Source organism: Gadus macrocephalus, chromosome 1, assembly GCF_031168955.1.
Source record: "Gadus macrocephalus chromosome 1, ASM3116895v1".
In the NCBI taxonomy this organism is placed as follows: Eukaryota; Metazoa; Chordata; class Actinopteri; order Gadiformes; family Gadidae; genus Gadus; species Gadus macrocephalus.
In genome coordinates, this window is record NC_082382.1 from 17,467,296 (window position 1) to 17,484,983 (window position 17,688).

The 17,688-nt window shown below is 43.1% G+C and overlaps 2 protein-coding genes and 1 non-coding gene across 5 annotated transcripts in view; 1 reads left to right on the plus strand and 2 right to left on the minus strand.

The window, feature by feature from the left end:
- The window catches only part of smc5 (structural maintenance of chromosomes 5), a 14,039-nt gene extending 1,720 nt beyond the window's left edge, over positions 1-12,319 (minus strand). The window contains exons 1-21 of the mRNA XM_060050733.1: positions 11,653-12,319; positions 11,112-11,253; positions 10,591-10,643; positions 10,191-10,350; positions 9,805-9,939; positions 9,403-9,543; positions 9,136-9,297; positions 8,850-8,921; positions 8,495-8,750; positions 7,948-8,102; positions 7,556-7,669; positions 7,193-7,287; positions 6,720-6,852; positions 6,421-6,594; positions 5,943-6,112; positions 5,595-5,718; positions 5,304-5,426; positions 2,756-2,881; positions 1,358-1,453; positions 510-614; positions 44-163 (exon numbers count right to left, since the gene is read on the minus strand). Coding sequence (XP_059906716.1) covers positions 44-163; positions 510-614; positions 1,358-1,453; positions 2,756-2,881; positions 5,304-5,426; positions 5,595-5,718; positions 5,943-6,112; positions 6,421-6,594; positions 6,720-6,852; positions 7,193-7,287; positions 7,556-7,669; positions 7,948-8,102; positions 8,495-8,750; positions 8,850-8,921; positions 9,136-9,297; positions 9,403-9,543; positions 9,805-9,939; positions 10,191-10,350; positions 10,591-10,643; positions 11,112-11,253; positions 11,653-11,885 — 2,889 coding nt within the window. The 5' untranslated portion in view covers positions 11,886-12,319. The remainder of the gene's footprint in view (positions 1-43; positions 164-509; positions 615-1,357; positions 1,454-2,755; positions 2,882-5,303; positions 5,427-5,594; positions 5,719-5,942; positions 6,113-6,420; positions 6,595-6,719; positions 6,853-7,192; positions 7,288-7,555; positions 7,670-7,947; positions 8,103-8,494; positions 8,751-8,849; positions 8,922-9,135; positions 9,298-9,402; positions 9,544-9,804; positions 9,940-10,190; positions 10,351-10,590; positions 10,644-11,111; positions 11,254-11,652) is intronic.
- Positions 12,320-12,549: 230 nt separating this feature from the next.
- Positions 12,550-12,894, minus strand: LOC132467855 (small Cajal body-specific RNA 2). Its single transcript, XR_009528105.1, has one exon. It is a non-coding gene; the product is annotated as a small Cajal body-specific RNA 2 (non-coding RNA).
- Positions 12,895-13,888: 994 nt separating this feature from the next.
- Positions 13,889-17,036, plus strand: zgc:195245 (uncharacterized protein LOC565483 homolog). 3 transcript variants are annotated; one of them, XM_060050796.1, is made up of 5 exons: positions 13,889-14,034; positions 15,419-15,446; positions 15,728-15,869; positions 16,056-16,200; positions 16,330-16,444. In XM_060050796.1, the coding sequence occupies exons 1-5, from the start codon at positions 13,915-13,917 to the stop codon at positions 16,342-16,344; spliced, it is 450 nt and encodes a 149-aa protein (XP_059906779.1). In that variant the 5' UTR covers positions 13,889-13,914; the 3' UTR covers positions 16,345-16,444. The 3 variants fall into 3 exon arrangements, with proteins under 3 accessions (XP_059906779.1, XP_059906772.1, XP_059906765.1); XM_060050789.1 differs by having other exon boundaries at positions 13,902-14,137; positions 16,430-17,036; XM_060050782.1 differs by having other exon boundaries at positions 13,904-14,034; positions 16,430-17,036.
- Positions 17,037-17,688: the final 652 nt, after the last annotated feature.

Sequence of the window (17,688 nt, forward strand, 5' to 3'; positions counted from 1 at the left end):
ATGTTGCTGGTAAATTAAATCCATGAGCTAGGGGTCCCGTTACCTCCTTTTCTGAATGGAGGTCCACCTCCCCCACGCACTGCATCGAGCGGAAGTACTCGCCGAACCTCTCGTTGATCTGACAAATCAGCGTTCTTAGAGGGTTCAGCCAGCGCTCTTTAGCCTGAGACCAAGACAGAGGCAGAGACTTTTAACACATTAAGCAGCAAACAGAGCTGGGCAGAAAGAAGATGATCAAATAAAAAAGCACCTTAGCAGGCCACATGTATTTATTGGTACATATTTACTTTTATTGTTGTTGTCTATTAATGTATTGTTCAAAGACTATCCATCCACATAAGTAAACGTACGCAGACAAACAAGGACCAATACCACATACTTCCCCAATTTTAATGCCCAACAAATCTGAGCACAACAACCTCCACAGCGATCCAGTAACCTAATATAAAACAGCGCACTCTAGTGGCCTCAAAGTATCTCAGGCCAACCATTTCAGGTTTTCGCTGTACCTCAGACATGTTCATTCTGTAGGTGTTCAGGGCTTCGCTCTGATCGCCCAGCTCCTTCTCCAGGTTCTGGATCTCCACTTCTCTCCTGTTGTACTCCTCCACCACCTGGGGCCCAGCCAGGGGAGAACCATGTCCCACGGTCAGAGCAACTCAACGGGCGGCTTTAGCATCCACTAACACTGGCTCAGTAGGCTCAGGGACATGAGTCACTAGGCCTAAAAAAAAAAAAAGTTTGGTTCCTGTTGGTTGTCAGTTGAGGTCATGGGTAGCGAATGATAGGTAGGTTGTTTTCATTTAAAAACGAGAAAATTCGCTCATCCTTGTACAGAATGAAGAGGTGCTGTACCAAAACGTGATTATAGTTTGCATAACATTTTTTTTTTTTATTTTTTTTTTTTTAAAGCTCATAAAATAATTTGGGTCGCACATAAATTGACAGGGTCGGTCGGAAACCGGAACCAAACAAATTTTTTTTTTAGGCCCTATGACTATAATTAATTACATTGTTGGGCGAAAATGAAAATTTGAGGAAACTCACAACGCTTGTTGCATACGATTGTAATGAAAACAACTTTGTGTGGCCTAGTTTTTTTATGTTGCTTTGTTCCTGCTAATTAAAAAAATACCCCACTTTCACAGAATAATTACGGGGGAAAAAATAAATGGGGTTTGAAAATGAACCAGGTTCAATCCCCAATGCCTGCAGTTTACCGGTAAGGCTTCTTTGTGGAAAACCCCAAAGCAGTACCCCCCTCCTAATGACTCTTATCTGAATTCAGTTTTAGTCACTATGGACCAAATTAGCATCTGCTACATAACCAAAATAATATGCAAATGGGGGTGCTCACGTTTTCTCTGATTCCAGTGAAGCCCTCTGCCCTGGAGCACTCCTCGTTCAGCAGGGCGTCCAGCTCCTCCATGGTGTCAGGCAGCGTGCTGAAGGCCTGGACAGACACGAGACCCTGTGACTCCTCAGAGAACCAATGGACACTACACTCACACAGCACACAGGAATTCATACGGTTCATCTACGTCATGTTTTCCGGAACGCCTCCCTTTGCACGACCGATCACGCCAACTATGGCCACCCACACCGCTCATCCGAATGATAGAGAGCGACAAGAGATATTATCGATTTTAGGCTCCGATCCTTATTTGTTATCCCTAGTTTTTTTTTTTGTCCATTAGTATGCTTGCCTCAAATCAATCTTCATGACATATATATTTATTTAGTCCACAACCCCTCCCCATACAGTGGAGATATCTTGAAAGCGTTCAAGAGCACTGATGCCTACCAATATGCTGTGGCTGGATGGGGGAAGGACGCTAAAGTGAGGCACTTGGCCACCAATAATCTTTATCTGATAAGGGCAAAGTTAAGTACTATATATTTGTGACTTCTTGTGAACTGTTTGTGGTGGGTTACTATCATTGATCGTTGAAATCAGTCATCAAATCATAGACGATAATTTTGCCGGGGACGCGGACGAGTTTTCTTCAAGATTCATTTTGTACCCACAACAAAACCCGATTTGAATTATTATGGATTATTTTGGACAATGAATGAGGTAAATACCAATACTCTGGCTGGGACGATGTCAACATTGGGTATATGGAGCAGAACATAGTGGATCATATGTCAACGTTTTTTGTATGCATTTTATTCATTAGTAAGCTACATGGATATGCCACCTTTCAGAACTTTTCATTACCTGCACTAAAGAGAATAAAAGAGCGCTTCCTCATTGTTTGATTGTGGTCGTAGGTGTTGTTGATGCTGAGTTACCACTGAAATCAGTGGGACAGTGGGTGGGATCGGTCGTCAAGATGGCAGCGCAAAGCTACAGTGACGTCACGTGAACCTTATGATTAGACACTGCGTGTTCCCATTACATTTAGGGTGTTTGAGGCCCTTTTGGATATCTATAATATTATGGGTTACCGTTACTGTAAACAGTGGGCCTGTTTTTAGAAAGGGTCAGTGAGGGCTATCTGTAGCCATGCCATGCTTATCTTCTCATAGTCACGGCTCTGTTTATAATAATTACATATTTACAACAGAATGACATCCCAGCCATGACTCCTTAATTACAAACCTTAGAAGACAAGCTCCTTCAAATGATTGGGCACAATGGGTACCAAGGGCAAAGGACTAGCATCCACTCCCTCTCTCATACAACAGGTGGCCCCACGCTCTGAACAAGAGCCACTCTGTTGAAGAGTAGCGCAGCAGGCCGGGTACTCACCACCTTTAGCTCCGCAGGCACCGTCCCTGCTGCTCCCATATTGCATATGGTCTGGGCGCTCCTCATCAGGCCCTTGCACCTCTCATGCAGCCGGTTCTTCTGCGTGTCCAGGCGAGTGAAGGCATCCTTTGAGGAAAACAAAACATGGACGGGAGACAAGTCAATGACAGGAGAAGTAAGTGGGAACAAAAATACATAAAAAAGGTGGTCAAAAATAATAAATGTACAAGTCTAATGAAACCAATGCCTCAATAATCGCATAAAAATACACACAGCAAGATATAAGGTTGGCCGATCGTCTACAACATTGGTTCTCAAAGTGCGGCCCGCTGGCCAATGGCGGCCCGCAGAAACATTCCTGGCGGCCCGCAATGACATACAGATGTTGTTTTTTTTTGATAATAGATCGATATTATTTTAAAACAAAAATAAATAAATAAATATAAAGAGAAAAGTCGACTCTAGCTTTCAATTAAATCCTGTTACATTTGTTAGTTTTAATCCGACTGTACATTACTTTGAAAGGATGAACCTCAGTTTCGTGATTTAGACCTCACTTGATTTAGACCTCACTTGCTACTCCCAGAGGTCCACGGTGCAATGTTTTTTTTTCACCACTGGGATGCTGACGGCGTTTCCCACCATTTTTTTTTTCCTTTGTTAGTTAGTTAGAAATGTATTGTCCCCTCGGGGAAATTGTTCTCAGTGAAAAGACAGATACACATGACCGTTAACAACAACAACATAAAAAACAAACAACAAAAAGTAAATAAAGATAAACAACCACTGACAAGACAAAACCCCCAAATCATCATATTTTCCACATAGTTCAGGGACACATCTAAAGATGTTGGCATTTTAAACTAACAATTAAAACCTTCTTTTTAAATGTTTGTTTAAAAGGCTGATGGATTGTGGAATGAATGACTGTTTTGTTCTATTTTTGGAGAGGGCTGGGTATCGAAACCTGCTACCTGAGGGTAATAGTTCAAAGGTGGAGAAAAGTGGGTGTTTAGAATTTGCTAAAATAATTTCTGCTTTGCTCTGAACTCTCTCTATGTAGGTGTTTTCCAGACTATTTAAATTAGTACCCAACAGCTTGCTTGCAGTGGTCACTATTTTCCTAAGCTTTGGCGGCCCTCAGTCGAATTTTGGGTTCCTAAATTGGCCCTCAGCTGTCCAACACTTTTGCCGCTTTTCCACTGCATGGTACCAGCTCGACACGACTCGACACGACTCGACACGACTCGACTCAGCTCGCATTTTTTGCGTTTCCACCGCGGTACCATGGTATCTGGTACCTGAAGTGGCTGCTTTTTCTAGTACCTACTCGCTCTAGGTTCCAAGCGAGCTGAGCCGATGCTAAAAGGTGACGTCGGCAGACGGCCGGCGACTGATTGGCCAGAGAGTGTGACGAAGTCACGAGAGCGACATGGCAACCATGCTGGTAACATCCATAGCAGCGCCGCAGCCAACATGTTCCATTTCTCCAACTTCTTCAACATGCCAGCTAATAATAGTAATGTGATCGATGTCCTCCATTGTTGTTATGTGGGTTCTGTCCATGTGTGGGTTGCGTATGTGTTGTTTGCGTCGCGTACACAAATACGTCACTGCCCTTTCGCGCAGCCGACCCCGCCCACGTCCAGGAGGTACTTTTTGTGGTGGAAAAGCACCCGTGCTGCTACCGTGTCGAGTCGTGTCGTGTCGAGTCGTGTCGAGTCGAGCTACATGTGCGGTGGAAAAGCGGCATTTGAGAACCCCTGGTCTACAAGCTTCCATCGTCCGATTGCGCCCCTAGGGGGCGATAAGAACGATAAGAATGGTCTTCCCCTTGGACCAGCGTGAGCCTCCGCTGATTTAAGTTTTGATACGTCGGTGCTGGCGGTGCCGTCATGATGACACAGCCGGTGTGTCTCAATAGTGAAACCTGGGGGGGGGGGGGGGGGGGGGGGGGGTGGTCATGTGGTCGTCAATATCACCGTTTCATGGAACGCGGATGCCACTAACTCCGCTCATTCACTTTTTTTTAAGCTGATTTATTACATTATAAAATTGCCGTTTATTTTCTAATTTTTACGATTTAACATTTCATTGCTCTATGTATGGGAAACACTGATGTAATTTCGCCATGCGAACAAACGGTACATTTCGAGCCCCTCCCCTCTCCTCTCCTCTCGTAGCAGTGAGGGAATACGCTACAGTTACGCTAACTTCAACTACAATTTGCGGGGCTTTTTAATCTGTAAAATTAGCCACCACTCAGCACAGCGCTGTTTTTCTGGCAATAAAAAAAACAATCACAAAAAAAAAAGAAGCCTTTTCATCGGCAACTTGAGTCGATCGACGAAAGAATCCATCGCTAGTCGATAGTCGATAGAATCGACCATCGGCCCATCCCTAATAAGATAATATTGATATCCATTTATTTTTAAAAAAAAAGGTATTGATGAATTGTGGTATCCATTTCAATTTCCCTTGCTTTATTGATCCTTTCAATACTTGACATGCTTAGGTGGGTATGTGTGTATCATAATTCAAAACCTACTTCCAACGTCCTGAGCTCCGCTTGTCTGTCTTTACAGCTCCCCTCCAGGTGGGTCTTCTCAGCAGTGAGACCTAGAGTCTGCAGTGTAAGGTGAACCTTCAGCATACTCAGGCTGGCTCTCAGCTAAAACCGTCACAGAGACAAAAACATATCAAGCAACTCAGTTTGCAACCAAAACACATTTATTACAAAATTGTTATTTTAATTATAAACACAAGGGTTACCAGCTAATGTAATGGAACAGGCAGAAACACAGAACTACATGGTAGTAATAAGCTTAGTCCCCCATACCTTAATTTGGGCCATAACTTCAACCATTATGGCCACCTTCTGGGCATTGACCGCAACGATTTTGGTTTTGGTGTCTTCCTCCAATTTCTTCAGGTCGACACGATTCTTCTCGATTTGTTGAAGACTGAATACAGGGGCAAAAAGTGGAAACATAAATTTTTGTCTGTAAACGAAAGTGACTTACAAATGAGGCTGTGCACCAAAGCATACAATAGGAATCGTATTGTATGCAAAACACGATGTTAGTGACATTTCTGATGGAGGGCGACAGTCCCGGGCAACAATCGAGACATGTCTAGACATATGGAGAGATCGAAGAAAGAGAAATCGCCATGGAGTCCATCTCACCTGTCCAACTTGGTGGCGATCTTCTGCTCCAGCTGCCTCTTCTTGCCCTTCTGCTCCACCAGCCCCTTTTTCTCGTTCCTTAGCTCGTTGTCCCGGCCCTCCAGGGTGGAGAAGTTCTCCTGCAGCCCCGCCAGACGCTCACCCAGGTCCTTGATCTTCCTCTCGCAGTTCTGACCCAGAGACACAAACCCCACGTCTTATACCGCCGCACCCCTACACACAACTTCTGACTGCTGCTCAATAATTGGTTCAAACTTTAAAAAAGGGAAAATTGTTTGAATAGAAGTTTGAAAACGTAACTTTAGACCGGCTAATAGACAAACTAAAGCGTTAAGGGAGGACATGATTGAAGGAAAACTAAAAAAAGTTACACAATATATAATAAATAAGGATTTTTTTGGTGACGCAGAGGTATGGGCAAATGTATCATTGATAAAAGAGCTCCCTCTTCTCTGCTCTGAAAAAGCTGTGTCTATACCTGGATCTGCTGCTCCACTTGGCCTTTCTCCTCGGCGTCCACCGAGATGGTTAGGAACTTGGAGGGCCGGAGCTGCGAGTTGTTAGTGCTGACGTGGTTGGAGTAGATCGACTTCTTGACCACATACCGCTCTTCCGCCGTGTAGATGAGCTTCAGGTAAGGCTCCTCGATGACCTGGGAGGGGGGGGGGGGACGTAAATAAATACTGCACATGCTGTATCAATCAATCATTGGGGTTTATACAAATCATCCCCTTTAGATGAACCCATTTCATCATGGATAAACCACCCAAAACAGACCTTATTAATCATGGCTTTGGTTTGGGCCGTTCCCACGGGAACGTCGTGCATGTTGTACTGGTGGCACAGGTAGCTGACCACATCAGTCGGGGCGTCAAACATCTCACGCAGGTAGGAGTAGAACCCAAAGCGCCTGCACACAGTCAATTGTTTTAGACAGGAACGGTCCTTCCTACCACATGCTATCCCCTTGTAGAAGGTATCTCTATGTACAGGTTTTCCTTGGTCTTAGAACGCCCGTCCCCGTACTTCTGTTTTAGCATTAAAATGTTTGGTAGTACGGTAATTGTTTAAATCTTTATATTTTTTTTAACCACTGGATGGAGACAAAGGCAAATTTTCCCCCTAGTGGATAATACACATGAAATACACAGCGACAAACCATTGCATTCAAGGCCTGCTTATAAAACATGGTTTATTTAACATATTTCTGGAGGTATTTCTACAAGAGAGGCCCTTCAGAAATAGCTCACTTGAGAGACTCGATTGGTCGAGACGGTTGCTTGTTGGCACAAGACACTGCCGGGGCCAGGATGGAGTTCACCTTCAGTTTTAATTTGTCACGCACCTGAGGAATACAAGTATAAATAAAAACATTGCAAGAAATTTCAGCACAAAAGGGTTCACGTTAGTTAGCTAGGCTTTGGGCTATGGAAAATAGCCACGGGCGCCAGAGTTATTTGTATAACAGCTCTCTTAATTTCACTTTAACTTTCCATAATATACTCGATCTATCGCTGTATCTAGCAGTACATAGTAACAAATTATTGAATAGACATTATGTAGACTGAAACATTGCTTGCTGCATACGTCATTCAAAGAGTCAATGCACAGACCTCTTTCATGAAGGCCTCCATGTCCTCCCTCTTCTCGAACAAAAAGCCCCGCAGGTCATTAAAGGCGATGTGAGTCTCCACGTACTTAGCAAAGCGAGGATCCTTCACATTGAGCTGAAATTAAGCATCCAAATTCAGAAGACCAACGTATTAACGCAAAAGTATAATTAAGGAGCAGATAGGGGTTTTAGGAGCATCACCTTTGTTGTTAAATCACTGATATGAAACAGTTTAATTAAACTGTTATACACTTCCCTTCCCTCTTGGGCATTTTTTTTTTTATGGTGACATTGTTGTTGGCAATCGTTTTAATGTTGTCTAGGTGCCTGCCTAGGTACACTGGACATTGAACCAAGCACCAAGCACTAGCCACCGTTCTACCAGAGACTCACCACTAGCAGCATGGGCTCGTGCACGTTCCCGCTGAAGAGCTGTCTGTTCTGCCGCAGCCACTGGATGGCGGTGAAAGTGTCCTTGTGGCGAACCTTCAGCTTGTCCTCCTTGGCCTTCATCATGTTGTTCATGTCGTTCAGCCTCCTCGTAAACACTGTGCGAGCACAAGGACACAGCCCCTCCAGTCAACTAGTGCTGGGATATCCCTCATAGGATAGAACAGGGGTCTGTAAACATGGGGGTTCAGCCGTTACAAGCCGTTTTGAAAATATGCCTCTTCAGACATCACAAGTGGGCGAATCCACCTATATGGATGACGGAGGGATGAGCAACATTTGCTACCTTCGACTGAGTAGGCTGGTAGACTGATCTATCCAGCACACATCTAGGTGGATACGCCCACTTGTGATGTCAGAAGAGGCCGATTTTCAAAACGGCTTGTAGCGGCTAATCACACTCATACCTGGTGGTATAATATGTCACCTTTTAGAAGGAAGAAAATAAATAAATAGGTGGTTGCTGGTATATTAAATAACAAGTACACACTTCTGGACTCTGCGACCATGTTGTCCTTCTCCCTGCGGATGTCTGATTTCTCCCCGTCCAACCTGGCCCGCTCCTCCTGGTGGCCCCTCAGCTCCACGCTGATGGCGTCTATACGCGGTGCCACGTCTGGCTGCTCGCCCACGGTGGCGAGCTCCTTCTGCAGGTCGTCGATGATGGTCTTGGTGTTGGCGATGCGCTTCTCCTCGTCCACCTTCTCCGTGTGCTTCAGGTTCAGAGCTTGCTTGATGTCGTCGATCTGGAGCGGTCGGACGGCCGCAGAGGGGTTACGAGACAGGCGACCGATGGCGTTTGTTTATTTCAACTGGGTTCATCGGACTGTGAAGCAAGGACTCACCTCTTTTTGCTTTCTGTCCAATTGGTCCTGTCTAGCTTTGCACTTCCGTGCGGCTTCTTTGATGTCGATGGTCTGGAGGAATAAACAACAACATTTATTCACATTTTGTTAATCCCGGGATGAAATTCAGTTGTTACAGAAGCTTTATCTAATAGAATAGTTAAAAACTGTTTGTATACAATACATATTTGACCTAGTTCCTTGCTTTTTTATGATATAGTAAATTTACAGAAAAGAACATAGGCACTTGCTCAGTTCCTAATGAATGTTTTTTCAAGGTTCTGACCTTGGTCTTTATCTGGGCCTCGATCGGCTCCAGTTGGTTGTTGATCAGCTGGATCTTCTTCAGCATGGGACCATGGGTCTGCTTCAGACTGGACAGACGCTTCTTCACCTCCTCCCGTTCCGTCTTCACAGACTCGTGCTCTTTACGAACCGCTTCGAACTCCTGGAGAGAAGACCAATCACATGTTGGGCATTTTAATAATTTCATTCGAATCACAATCTAACCATTCACCCATGTTGTATAATCAACAAACAAACCACTGCTCACCACCCATGGTTTCTTCTTCTCAAGCAATTCGATCATGTCCAGATGTCTCTTCTTCTCATAGTAGCGATTCATGTCAAGCTTGTTGCTCTCGTTTTTCTGCTTCGCCCTTTCAAGAAAGGCAGCCTTCTCATTCACAGTACTCTGTTGAATCAAAATAAAGGTCTGTTTAACAACAGTCCTGGTTCCACATCAATCCAGCGATTGTAACTCCATTCCACTAATGTAATTTGCAATCAAGTTTTTTTTTTCTAGAATAGTTTCTGCATTATGGCTCTCTTCTAATACATTCTTTAAAATTGCAGCACTTTAAAAGGACAAAATCATTATGTAGGATTATCATCCACAATAGGCAGAGAAGGAATTCCCTTAAACTATTCAAAACCACTGGCTAATACTACACACCTCGAGTTCTCTCTCTCTGCCACGAAAGTTCTTCAGCTCACAGTGGTACGTGTACATCTCTGGTGGCCCCACGGACTTCTCGGTGGCCTCCAGAAGCTCTATCCTGGACATCTTTGCAAACTCGCCCACTTTCTCCTGCAGCAATATATGCCATCATATCAGCAAGCATGTAGAGTATGGTACAGTAAACGGTGGATTTGAAAACCTACTTGATTTTATATGTTGCAAAAATATATATGCTCAAAGAGGGTCTAAGGTTATGTTGAACAAATGTCTTCTGTTTGCAGAATCGAGGCCAGTGTAGATTAAGGGTTTAACCTAGAGATACTCCACTAAATTCATGTTTGGTATTTTGAGAAGGGGCTAGGAAACCCACACAAACCCACCTGGGGAAGGAACTGACAGAGGTTGCTGACTTGGATTTGAAGGGCTTTGACTTCTTCCTCCACTACCTTCTGACTGCAGGATTTTCCATTCAGCGTCCATTGAGACAGGTTCTCTGTGCTGATCTCTCTGTTTATCACCACATTACCGCGATTCTTGTACCTGTAAATTCAGTTACAAATGGAATGTACTGTGTGCAGTCAATCGGGTCCGGAATTCCACTAAACATATAACTCTTAATTGTCTTCTCCAGCCACATCTTAAAATACATGAATACAAATATTAAAGCTGATCAAGCTTCAGGGTTAAGCTAAATGTAGAGTTGGGAATGTTGTATTGTTGTGACCAACGTGCCAAATGGTTTCTTCTTATTCCTATAAGAGTAAGGGTCATAGAACTTACAATTCAATCTCAATCGATCCTCTACTGCATCCCCGCTTCACAAAAAGCCCAATCTGTAAGAAAATAATAGGAGTATATATATGAATACAGTTTAAGCATAAACTTTGGAACAGATCAAAGAAATCTGTAACCAAGTTCAGCTATGCTGTCTGATCTTGGCACTGTTTTAGAAAGCCATGCAACTGAAGATTCTGTGATTTAGGGGAATTCTGACACACATACTACTTATTATAGGGATAATACTAAACACAAACTCATAATCAGAAAGGCAATTTCTTGGAACCGTCACAGGTCCAAAATGTATACTTCATTATTGCATTGAAGGGTTTTCACTTTAAGATGAATGTCGGATTACAAAAGTATTATAAAAGAGTGACATATGTGAACAAGGTAGGAACATGTATCACAACGATGAGAAAACGTAACACCTTGTGTCACAAGGTTCTCCATTCAGCCTACGAATTCATTGATCATTGTGTGCATCAGCCAGACAAAACAGAAGAACCTCGCTTCCATCCTACCTTATCTCCTCTACCCAGGAGGGCAGTCTTACCAGCCAAACCAAGACATATGGCACACACAATGCTGGACTTGCCGGTTCCGTTGGCCCCCACAATCATATTGAGGTTAGCTCCCGGGTTAACGACAGCGAGTTCATAGGTTCTGTCAGAGTTGACACAGAAGACGACGTTGTTTCGTTACTTCTTTAGACATTGTAAACACAAATGGGTATCAAGAAAGTGCTGTGGGCTTGGCAGTTTCGTTTTTATTCGTTTGACCAGTCATATATGTAGTTTACTGTATCCTGGGCGTCTAGTAAAAATATATAAACAGGGCACTAGAGAACCGATGTCCACTTTGTTCGTACTGACGGATTCAGACCGCAGGTCGATAGCTCATTAGCCTTGTAGCAAAACCAAACACATTAGTATTGGCTAAATTACGTATAGTAATTGTATAACAGAAAGTTGAATCTGGTTTATGTGTATGGTGGTGCATACAGGACTTTAGCTCGGAGTTTAACCGACAAGTGCGTATTTGATATTAAAAAAAAAAACTTACAGGAAGTTATTCATCGCAATACGAAGTATGGAACCTTCAACAAAACTACCCGGTTCACAATCACTGGCAACCCGGGCGTCAGGCTGGCTACCACCGAACATAGGTGGCACATTGTTGGTCACTTGAGAGGTGGAAGCGGCCCGACTAATTCTCTGTCTTTTGCTGCGGTCTGCCATAGTACAGGCGTGTTCGAGGGGGGGCAAACTACGCAGAACGCAGCGACACCGTTCCATTCCCGCCTTCCTTAAGACGTGCTCGGCTTGTGATTGGATCAAACCTTGTCACGTGTGTATGGAAAGTACAGGAGATTCTGGTCTAAGAATCAAAGCAACAAACTCGTATTTTACTCGTTTTAATACTTTACATCATATCAAATATAATGTGTCAAACCATATAGACCGACAATAAATGCTACGCGCTAGTTTAAGGTGAGGATGTAGCCACACATACCTCCGTATGTGGATGAGAGCTATTATGTTATAGCTGGTCTTGGGAAGGCAACAATCACAACACATACCGAAACTATCAGGGTGGGTTGGGTATTATCATCTACAATATTCTCCATTTTATTTGTGTGTACCAAACGACCAAGTAGAAAAGTTAACATTAATCACATTTAAAGTTTGATTCAAGTGAAAGCATGCTGGTTGTGTGCATTGTATTCAGTCATCACAATTGTAATGGTTTCTTGTACTCAACAAAGACATTAAGCCGACATTCGTTTTCTGTTGATCCTTTTAACGGAGGACCGAAAGACGTTGACGCCTTTTCACTGAGGCCTTTGTCTTTCCGATCCTTGGTTTGGAAAACGTAGTTTCGGATGAGATGAATTAAAGCTGCCTCGTAGTTTCAGAGAACTAACAAGTCAAAAATAAGCAGGACTTCCTCAGACTGTGGTTAGATCAGAATCGCTTCTATACTCATGGTCTGTTGTGAAACTTGAGGATTAGTCAAGTCCACTCAAGACTAGTATATCTGATCAAATCATCACGTCTGACCACAACTTCGTGTGGAAGCCCTGGAGTTTGGATCTCGTACGCACATCGCCTTAGAGGCTAGCAAGCATCGTTTTATCATCTCGACGTCGGACCAAGGCTGAATCCGGGTCGATCAAATAAGATCAGTGTGTAGGTTTTAAATACATAGAGACAAACAAAAGCACTCATTTACGCTCTCACAGACATACAGACATACAGACAGACACCGCAACACAGCATACACCATTCACTCCCGCACGAATGTTAAACAACGCTCAGGTTATTCTATTTATAGACCATGCCCCGGAACTTCCGGTTGCGATCTAGCAATGCATTGATCAATTGCATCAATGCATTTATGCCACCTACTGGTTTGGAGGGCAATAATATTTACCGAAAAGAGGAGCATAGAGTGGCTTCGTCTCGCCAACCTCTAGCGTCAAGCATGGATCCTTGCAAAGGAAAAGGTTGCATAGCACAGCAGTCTTCGGAGCTAAATCTAAAACAATTGGATTTAGATTTATTATTCATGAAATTAACCTCATTTCAAATCAATAAATATTCTAATTTGAAAAAAAAATGGCATGCAACTGTGTACGTACATACAAATACAGAAACTGATTAGTCTAATTGGCTACCCATTGATTGAAAATAGTGTCGTCAAATGTAATCCTGCGGTTTAATGCTCCCTATTTTTAAATATGTATATTTTTACCCTTAAAAATATATATGTGTGGACAAAACCTTTCAGGTGCATTTAATCGTGATTCAGACTGAAATTGAAACTTTTTTAACTTAGTTCCATTGACTCCCATACAACTTTGTCAGTCTCTAATGTCCAGACGTGACGCACGAGATCAACCGTGACCTATAAAGTAGATAGCCTTTCAGAAGAGATCGCCCCCATGAGGTCATGGACGGCTCATGAATTGAATGTTTGTCATTTGGGTTCTCATAATTCTTAAAATGACCAGAAGGACGTTGTGTGTGGATATTCTTGAAAAACATTCTGACTGAATAAAACTGTAAATATAAAGCACTAAATATAGAGCAAACAATGGAGTGTTTATAATTCTTGAGGAGAGGAGTTATTAGCCTAACATATTTCTCTGCACTATATATTTCAGACTGCTAGACTGTAAGGCATGTTTTAATGGCTCAGGGAAAGACTATGGTATTTGTACCGGTGACAATCTTGGTAGAAAGCAGCATTTGTGTCCTGGCTAATTAGTTAATCCGACATCCCGTGCTGCAGGGGACTTGTGAGGTAATCTTAAACGTCTTAATGAGATTTCAGCCCATGTCTACTACAACTATTGATAACAACTACGGCTCTGGTTCATTACCAGAACTACGTGCGACATTGCTGCCACTGGGAAGAAAGAAAGAGGAGACTGTGTGTGAGGTGCACTGCTTTTAACGATGGACTATTAACCAAAAGAGCAGCTGCAGGATAAACACCTGTGGACCTTAGTCATCCTACCATGGAGGGCTCCAGTGCTAGGAAAGTGAGTTTTTAGGGGGGGGGGGGGTTCTCTGTGGATCACAGTGGGACTTCAGTAGAGCTACTATTATATCTTGTTGACATAGAAGAGATTGATAGACTAATAATGTTGGTAATATGAGGCGTTACTGGCTTTAATGTCTCATAAAGCAACAAATCCAAACCACTGTTGTATGTTTGTTAGACGAACACAATAATATGCCAGATTGTGATGGTTGAGGTTAACCATGCAATATTATTATGATTTGTTTTTTATTATTCTTTATAGTCCACTTCAGATTGTCAATTTGTGCATTTGTTTCCAATGTAGGTCAACCATATGCTCGGCCAGATCTGCTTTACACATATGGACTTTCACTCTGTTTTTTTCCAGACATGTGCAACGGACATAGGCAACATAAAATACAACAATAAGTTATTTTATATTATGTGAAAGATAATGTCAATAATATTCACACAAACCTGCAGGGATTATTTGGCAGCATTGCATTTGAGAAGGCGGTCATGCATAATTCCAGACCCGGACCCGAGAGAAAGATAACAGTATAAAGTCACAGTAAAATTCCCACCATAGATTAGAACCACACTACTAATTTAAGCTCTAGGCACAAATCAGCCCTGGGGGCGGGTAGGGACACGACAACATAGCCAGGAAAACAGGCAGAGCAGAGGTCACAATCCTAATAATGCAGATACGCAACCCAGAAGAATGGAGGGCTTTATTATTGTTATGCTATGTGACCACCATGTATGATGGGGTAGGATTTCCCAATTGAAATTGGTTTGGTATTGGTATCATGCTTGACATAAGATGGGTTGCCTTTACCATGTCTAGTCAAAACAACAGTTTACCATCTGTGCTTTTGCCGAACCCGATCTGCATCCTATTCACGTTTTTTAAGGAAAGCTTTGGTTCTCTGGTTTCAACTTTGTGTCAACGAAGAAGCCTGTGATGAAGATAAATTATCGCATACAAAAGGGTCAAAAATATAAGATAGGACCAAATAGTAAGTTGTATACTTACTATTTGGTCCTTTGTCACCTGGGTCTTGTCATATTAGTAAACTCACCATCCTGCTTTAGCAGTTACCTCTCCTTGTAGCTCGTATTTACGTTCAGGTCAGTCAGGTCAGGTCAATGAAGAGTAAGCAGAATTAATACAGGTTCCCCAGGAATAACACAGCTTGTTTAATTGTTTATTATATTTTGCATTGTTTAAATATAACTGGTCAGATGTTTAAAATAAAACAAGCTTTTCTCCTTTTTTATTTTATTTTTTTATCAGAGGCCAGCATTTGGACACAACAAAAAAGGTATATTGGTGAGGTTCCTTAAATGCCAAACAAAAAATTGGCAAACTACTGACAATTAAAAACATTTTCCCTATATCTAAAGGATATAGTTACTGAAGTCACTTTCTGAGAATATTGGTTGAAGTCATATTTGTTAGAAAAATGTTAAGTATCTTTCATGTTGGTATATATGTTATCAATGATGCAATAAAAGTTATCCAAACACAATTTGATCAAACCCAATTAGCTTAAAAAAATAAAGCAGATCATTTCACCTAAATCATCTTCTGTGTGTTCCTCAGAGAGTCATTTGTTTGTGACCCATCCGTATTCAACAAACAGCGACAGTGCAGAGCTGAGTCAGCCAAGGAAGCTGAATGGATCTATTGTGGAGACTCCCAGCCACCAGGATCTACACAGAGAGCTTCTGCTCAGTCACAAAAGGTCGGACCTGCACCAGACACTCCCTCAAGCCAATATCTCCTGACATCCCACATGAATGCATCCAGTGATTGACAAGTGCGCCAAATCGCACAAGCGAGCATGGTTTTTGTGGAGGTGAATTATTGTCTGGAGTCTGTGAATGGGCTGTTGTTTTGTTGTTGATGACAATGTTGTTTCACTCTGTAGAGGCCTGGTGCTTGAGGAGAAGCCTGAGCTGAAGAGAGTGCTGGAGCAGAGGAGACTGGAGCTCACCAGAGAGGAGGAGCAGGCTCAGCGCAGGCCCTCAGACCTGGAGAAGGAGCTCCGCAAGAGGCAGCAGAAGCTGCAAGAGGTCAGCACACACACTGAGGTCCACTAGATAAACCTGCCATAGCCCAGGGACATATGGCAGGAGCTTGGCAATTTCAGCGAGATCCGTGTCTTGAAAAGAGCCCCTTGTGTTTTTATGCCTCTTTCTCAGACTGGTCGTTGTTGACGGTGTGTGTGTGTGTGTGTGTGTGTGTGTGTGTGTGTGTGTGTGTGTGTGTGTGTGTGTGTGTGTGTGTTGGTTGGGTTTTCAGTATGAGCAGGAGGAGATCAGGAGGCGGGAGGACCAGGAGAAGATCCCTGAGTTTGTCGTGGTGAGGAGAAAACTGCGGCGCACCAAAACAGCTGACCTCTCGGGTGTGATGGAGCCCACCAATCCCTGAAGCCTCTCCCCAACCACAGCAGGCCTGTAGTCACCTTACCGCCCAGCCTGGAACAGTCGGAGGCTGGTGTTGCTATTGAAAAGTATTTGATAGAGAATGAATTGTAACGCACACCATGCAGGATCTTCATATTTAGGGGATGTTGTAATTAGAGGATGGATACATGTATGATTTACTTAAATCCTCTCGATTATGGTAGTATCCCATTTTTATTTTCTGATGATGGCTTGATGGTGTTACTTCCGTTAGGTGTTATGCATACTATATTTTAGATGTTTATTATCAATGGTGTCTTATGGTGTTTCTTGGTTTATGGCAGTGGGGTACTGCTGTTTTGTTTGTTTCTTGCAAGGGTCATGTTATTGCAATGTATGCTGAATTTGTAACTTCTAACTCTGCTTAATGACAGAGGCCAAGTCTTTGAACGAGCATTGTATGAAAATTCCAACGAAATAAACGTTGTTCTTTGTATGTGTGATTCTAGCGTCCGTGTGCTGTGTTAATTAAGTTGATGAAGATTTGGGGCGTAATATTGAAAACAATTGAACTGTGAGAATCGATCGCAGATCTCTCAGAAGTGTCCTCCTTCCAGACTCACAAGGGTCATTCAGATGGATATGGGTCTCTCTGTTTAATTAGCTGATCTTTTCATTCCATCACGGGACGAGAATGAAAGCAGGCCATCTGGAGACGGCTGTATTGAGCAGGCCTTCCCTAGGGCCCTGGTTAAGATACCCAAGACCCATCTAGCCGAGTTCTGATAAACCAAAAGATAGAAGGCTAGAGGTAAATACTCGGATGAAGACAACTGGATATGGTGGTCCTAAAAAGAGTTTTTCGCGTAGCCAAGTGACATGTTGTTTAGGTTTGCGGGCTTCACCACCCGCCAGCTGTCCCCCACTCTCGCATTAACCAAAACTCTCCCTCGGGCCTTTCTTCTGCCCTCTATTCAAACACCCCCCACCCACCATGGCCCACAGTGCGTCGCGTGCTGCTGTCAATATGCAGAGGGTGTCCGACTCCGCCGTCCGGAGAGAAAGTACTGTCGGACCAACCCATTTGCACTGGGAGGTCTTTTTTCAGAGAGGCAAAAAACGATAGACGATCAGGGACAACCGGTAATTGCAAAA

Bases quoted from the DNA above. Each gene is read 5' to 3' on its own strand.
- zgc:195245 (XM_060050782.1), top strand. From the start codon at position 13,915: ATGAGATTTCAGCCCATGTCTACTACAACTATTGATAACAACTACGGC. The intron at 15,447-15,727 runs GTATATTGGTGA...TGTGTTCCTCAG, and splicing joins ATTTGGACACAACAAAAAAG to AGAGTCATTTGTTTGTGACC. The intron at 15,870-16,055 runs GTCGGACCTGCA...TTCACTCTGTAG, and splicing joins CTTCTGCTCAGTCACAAAAG to AGGCCTGGTGCTTGAGGAGA.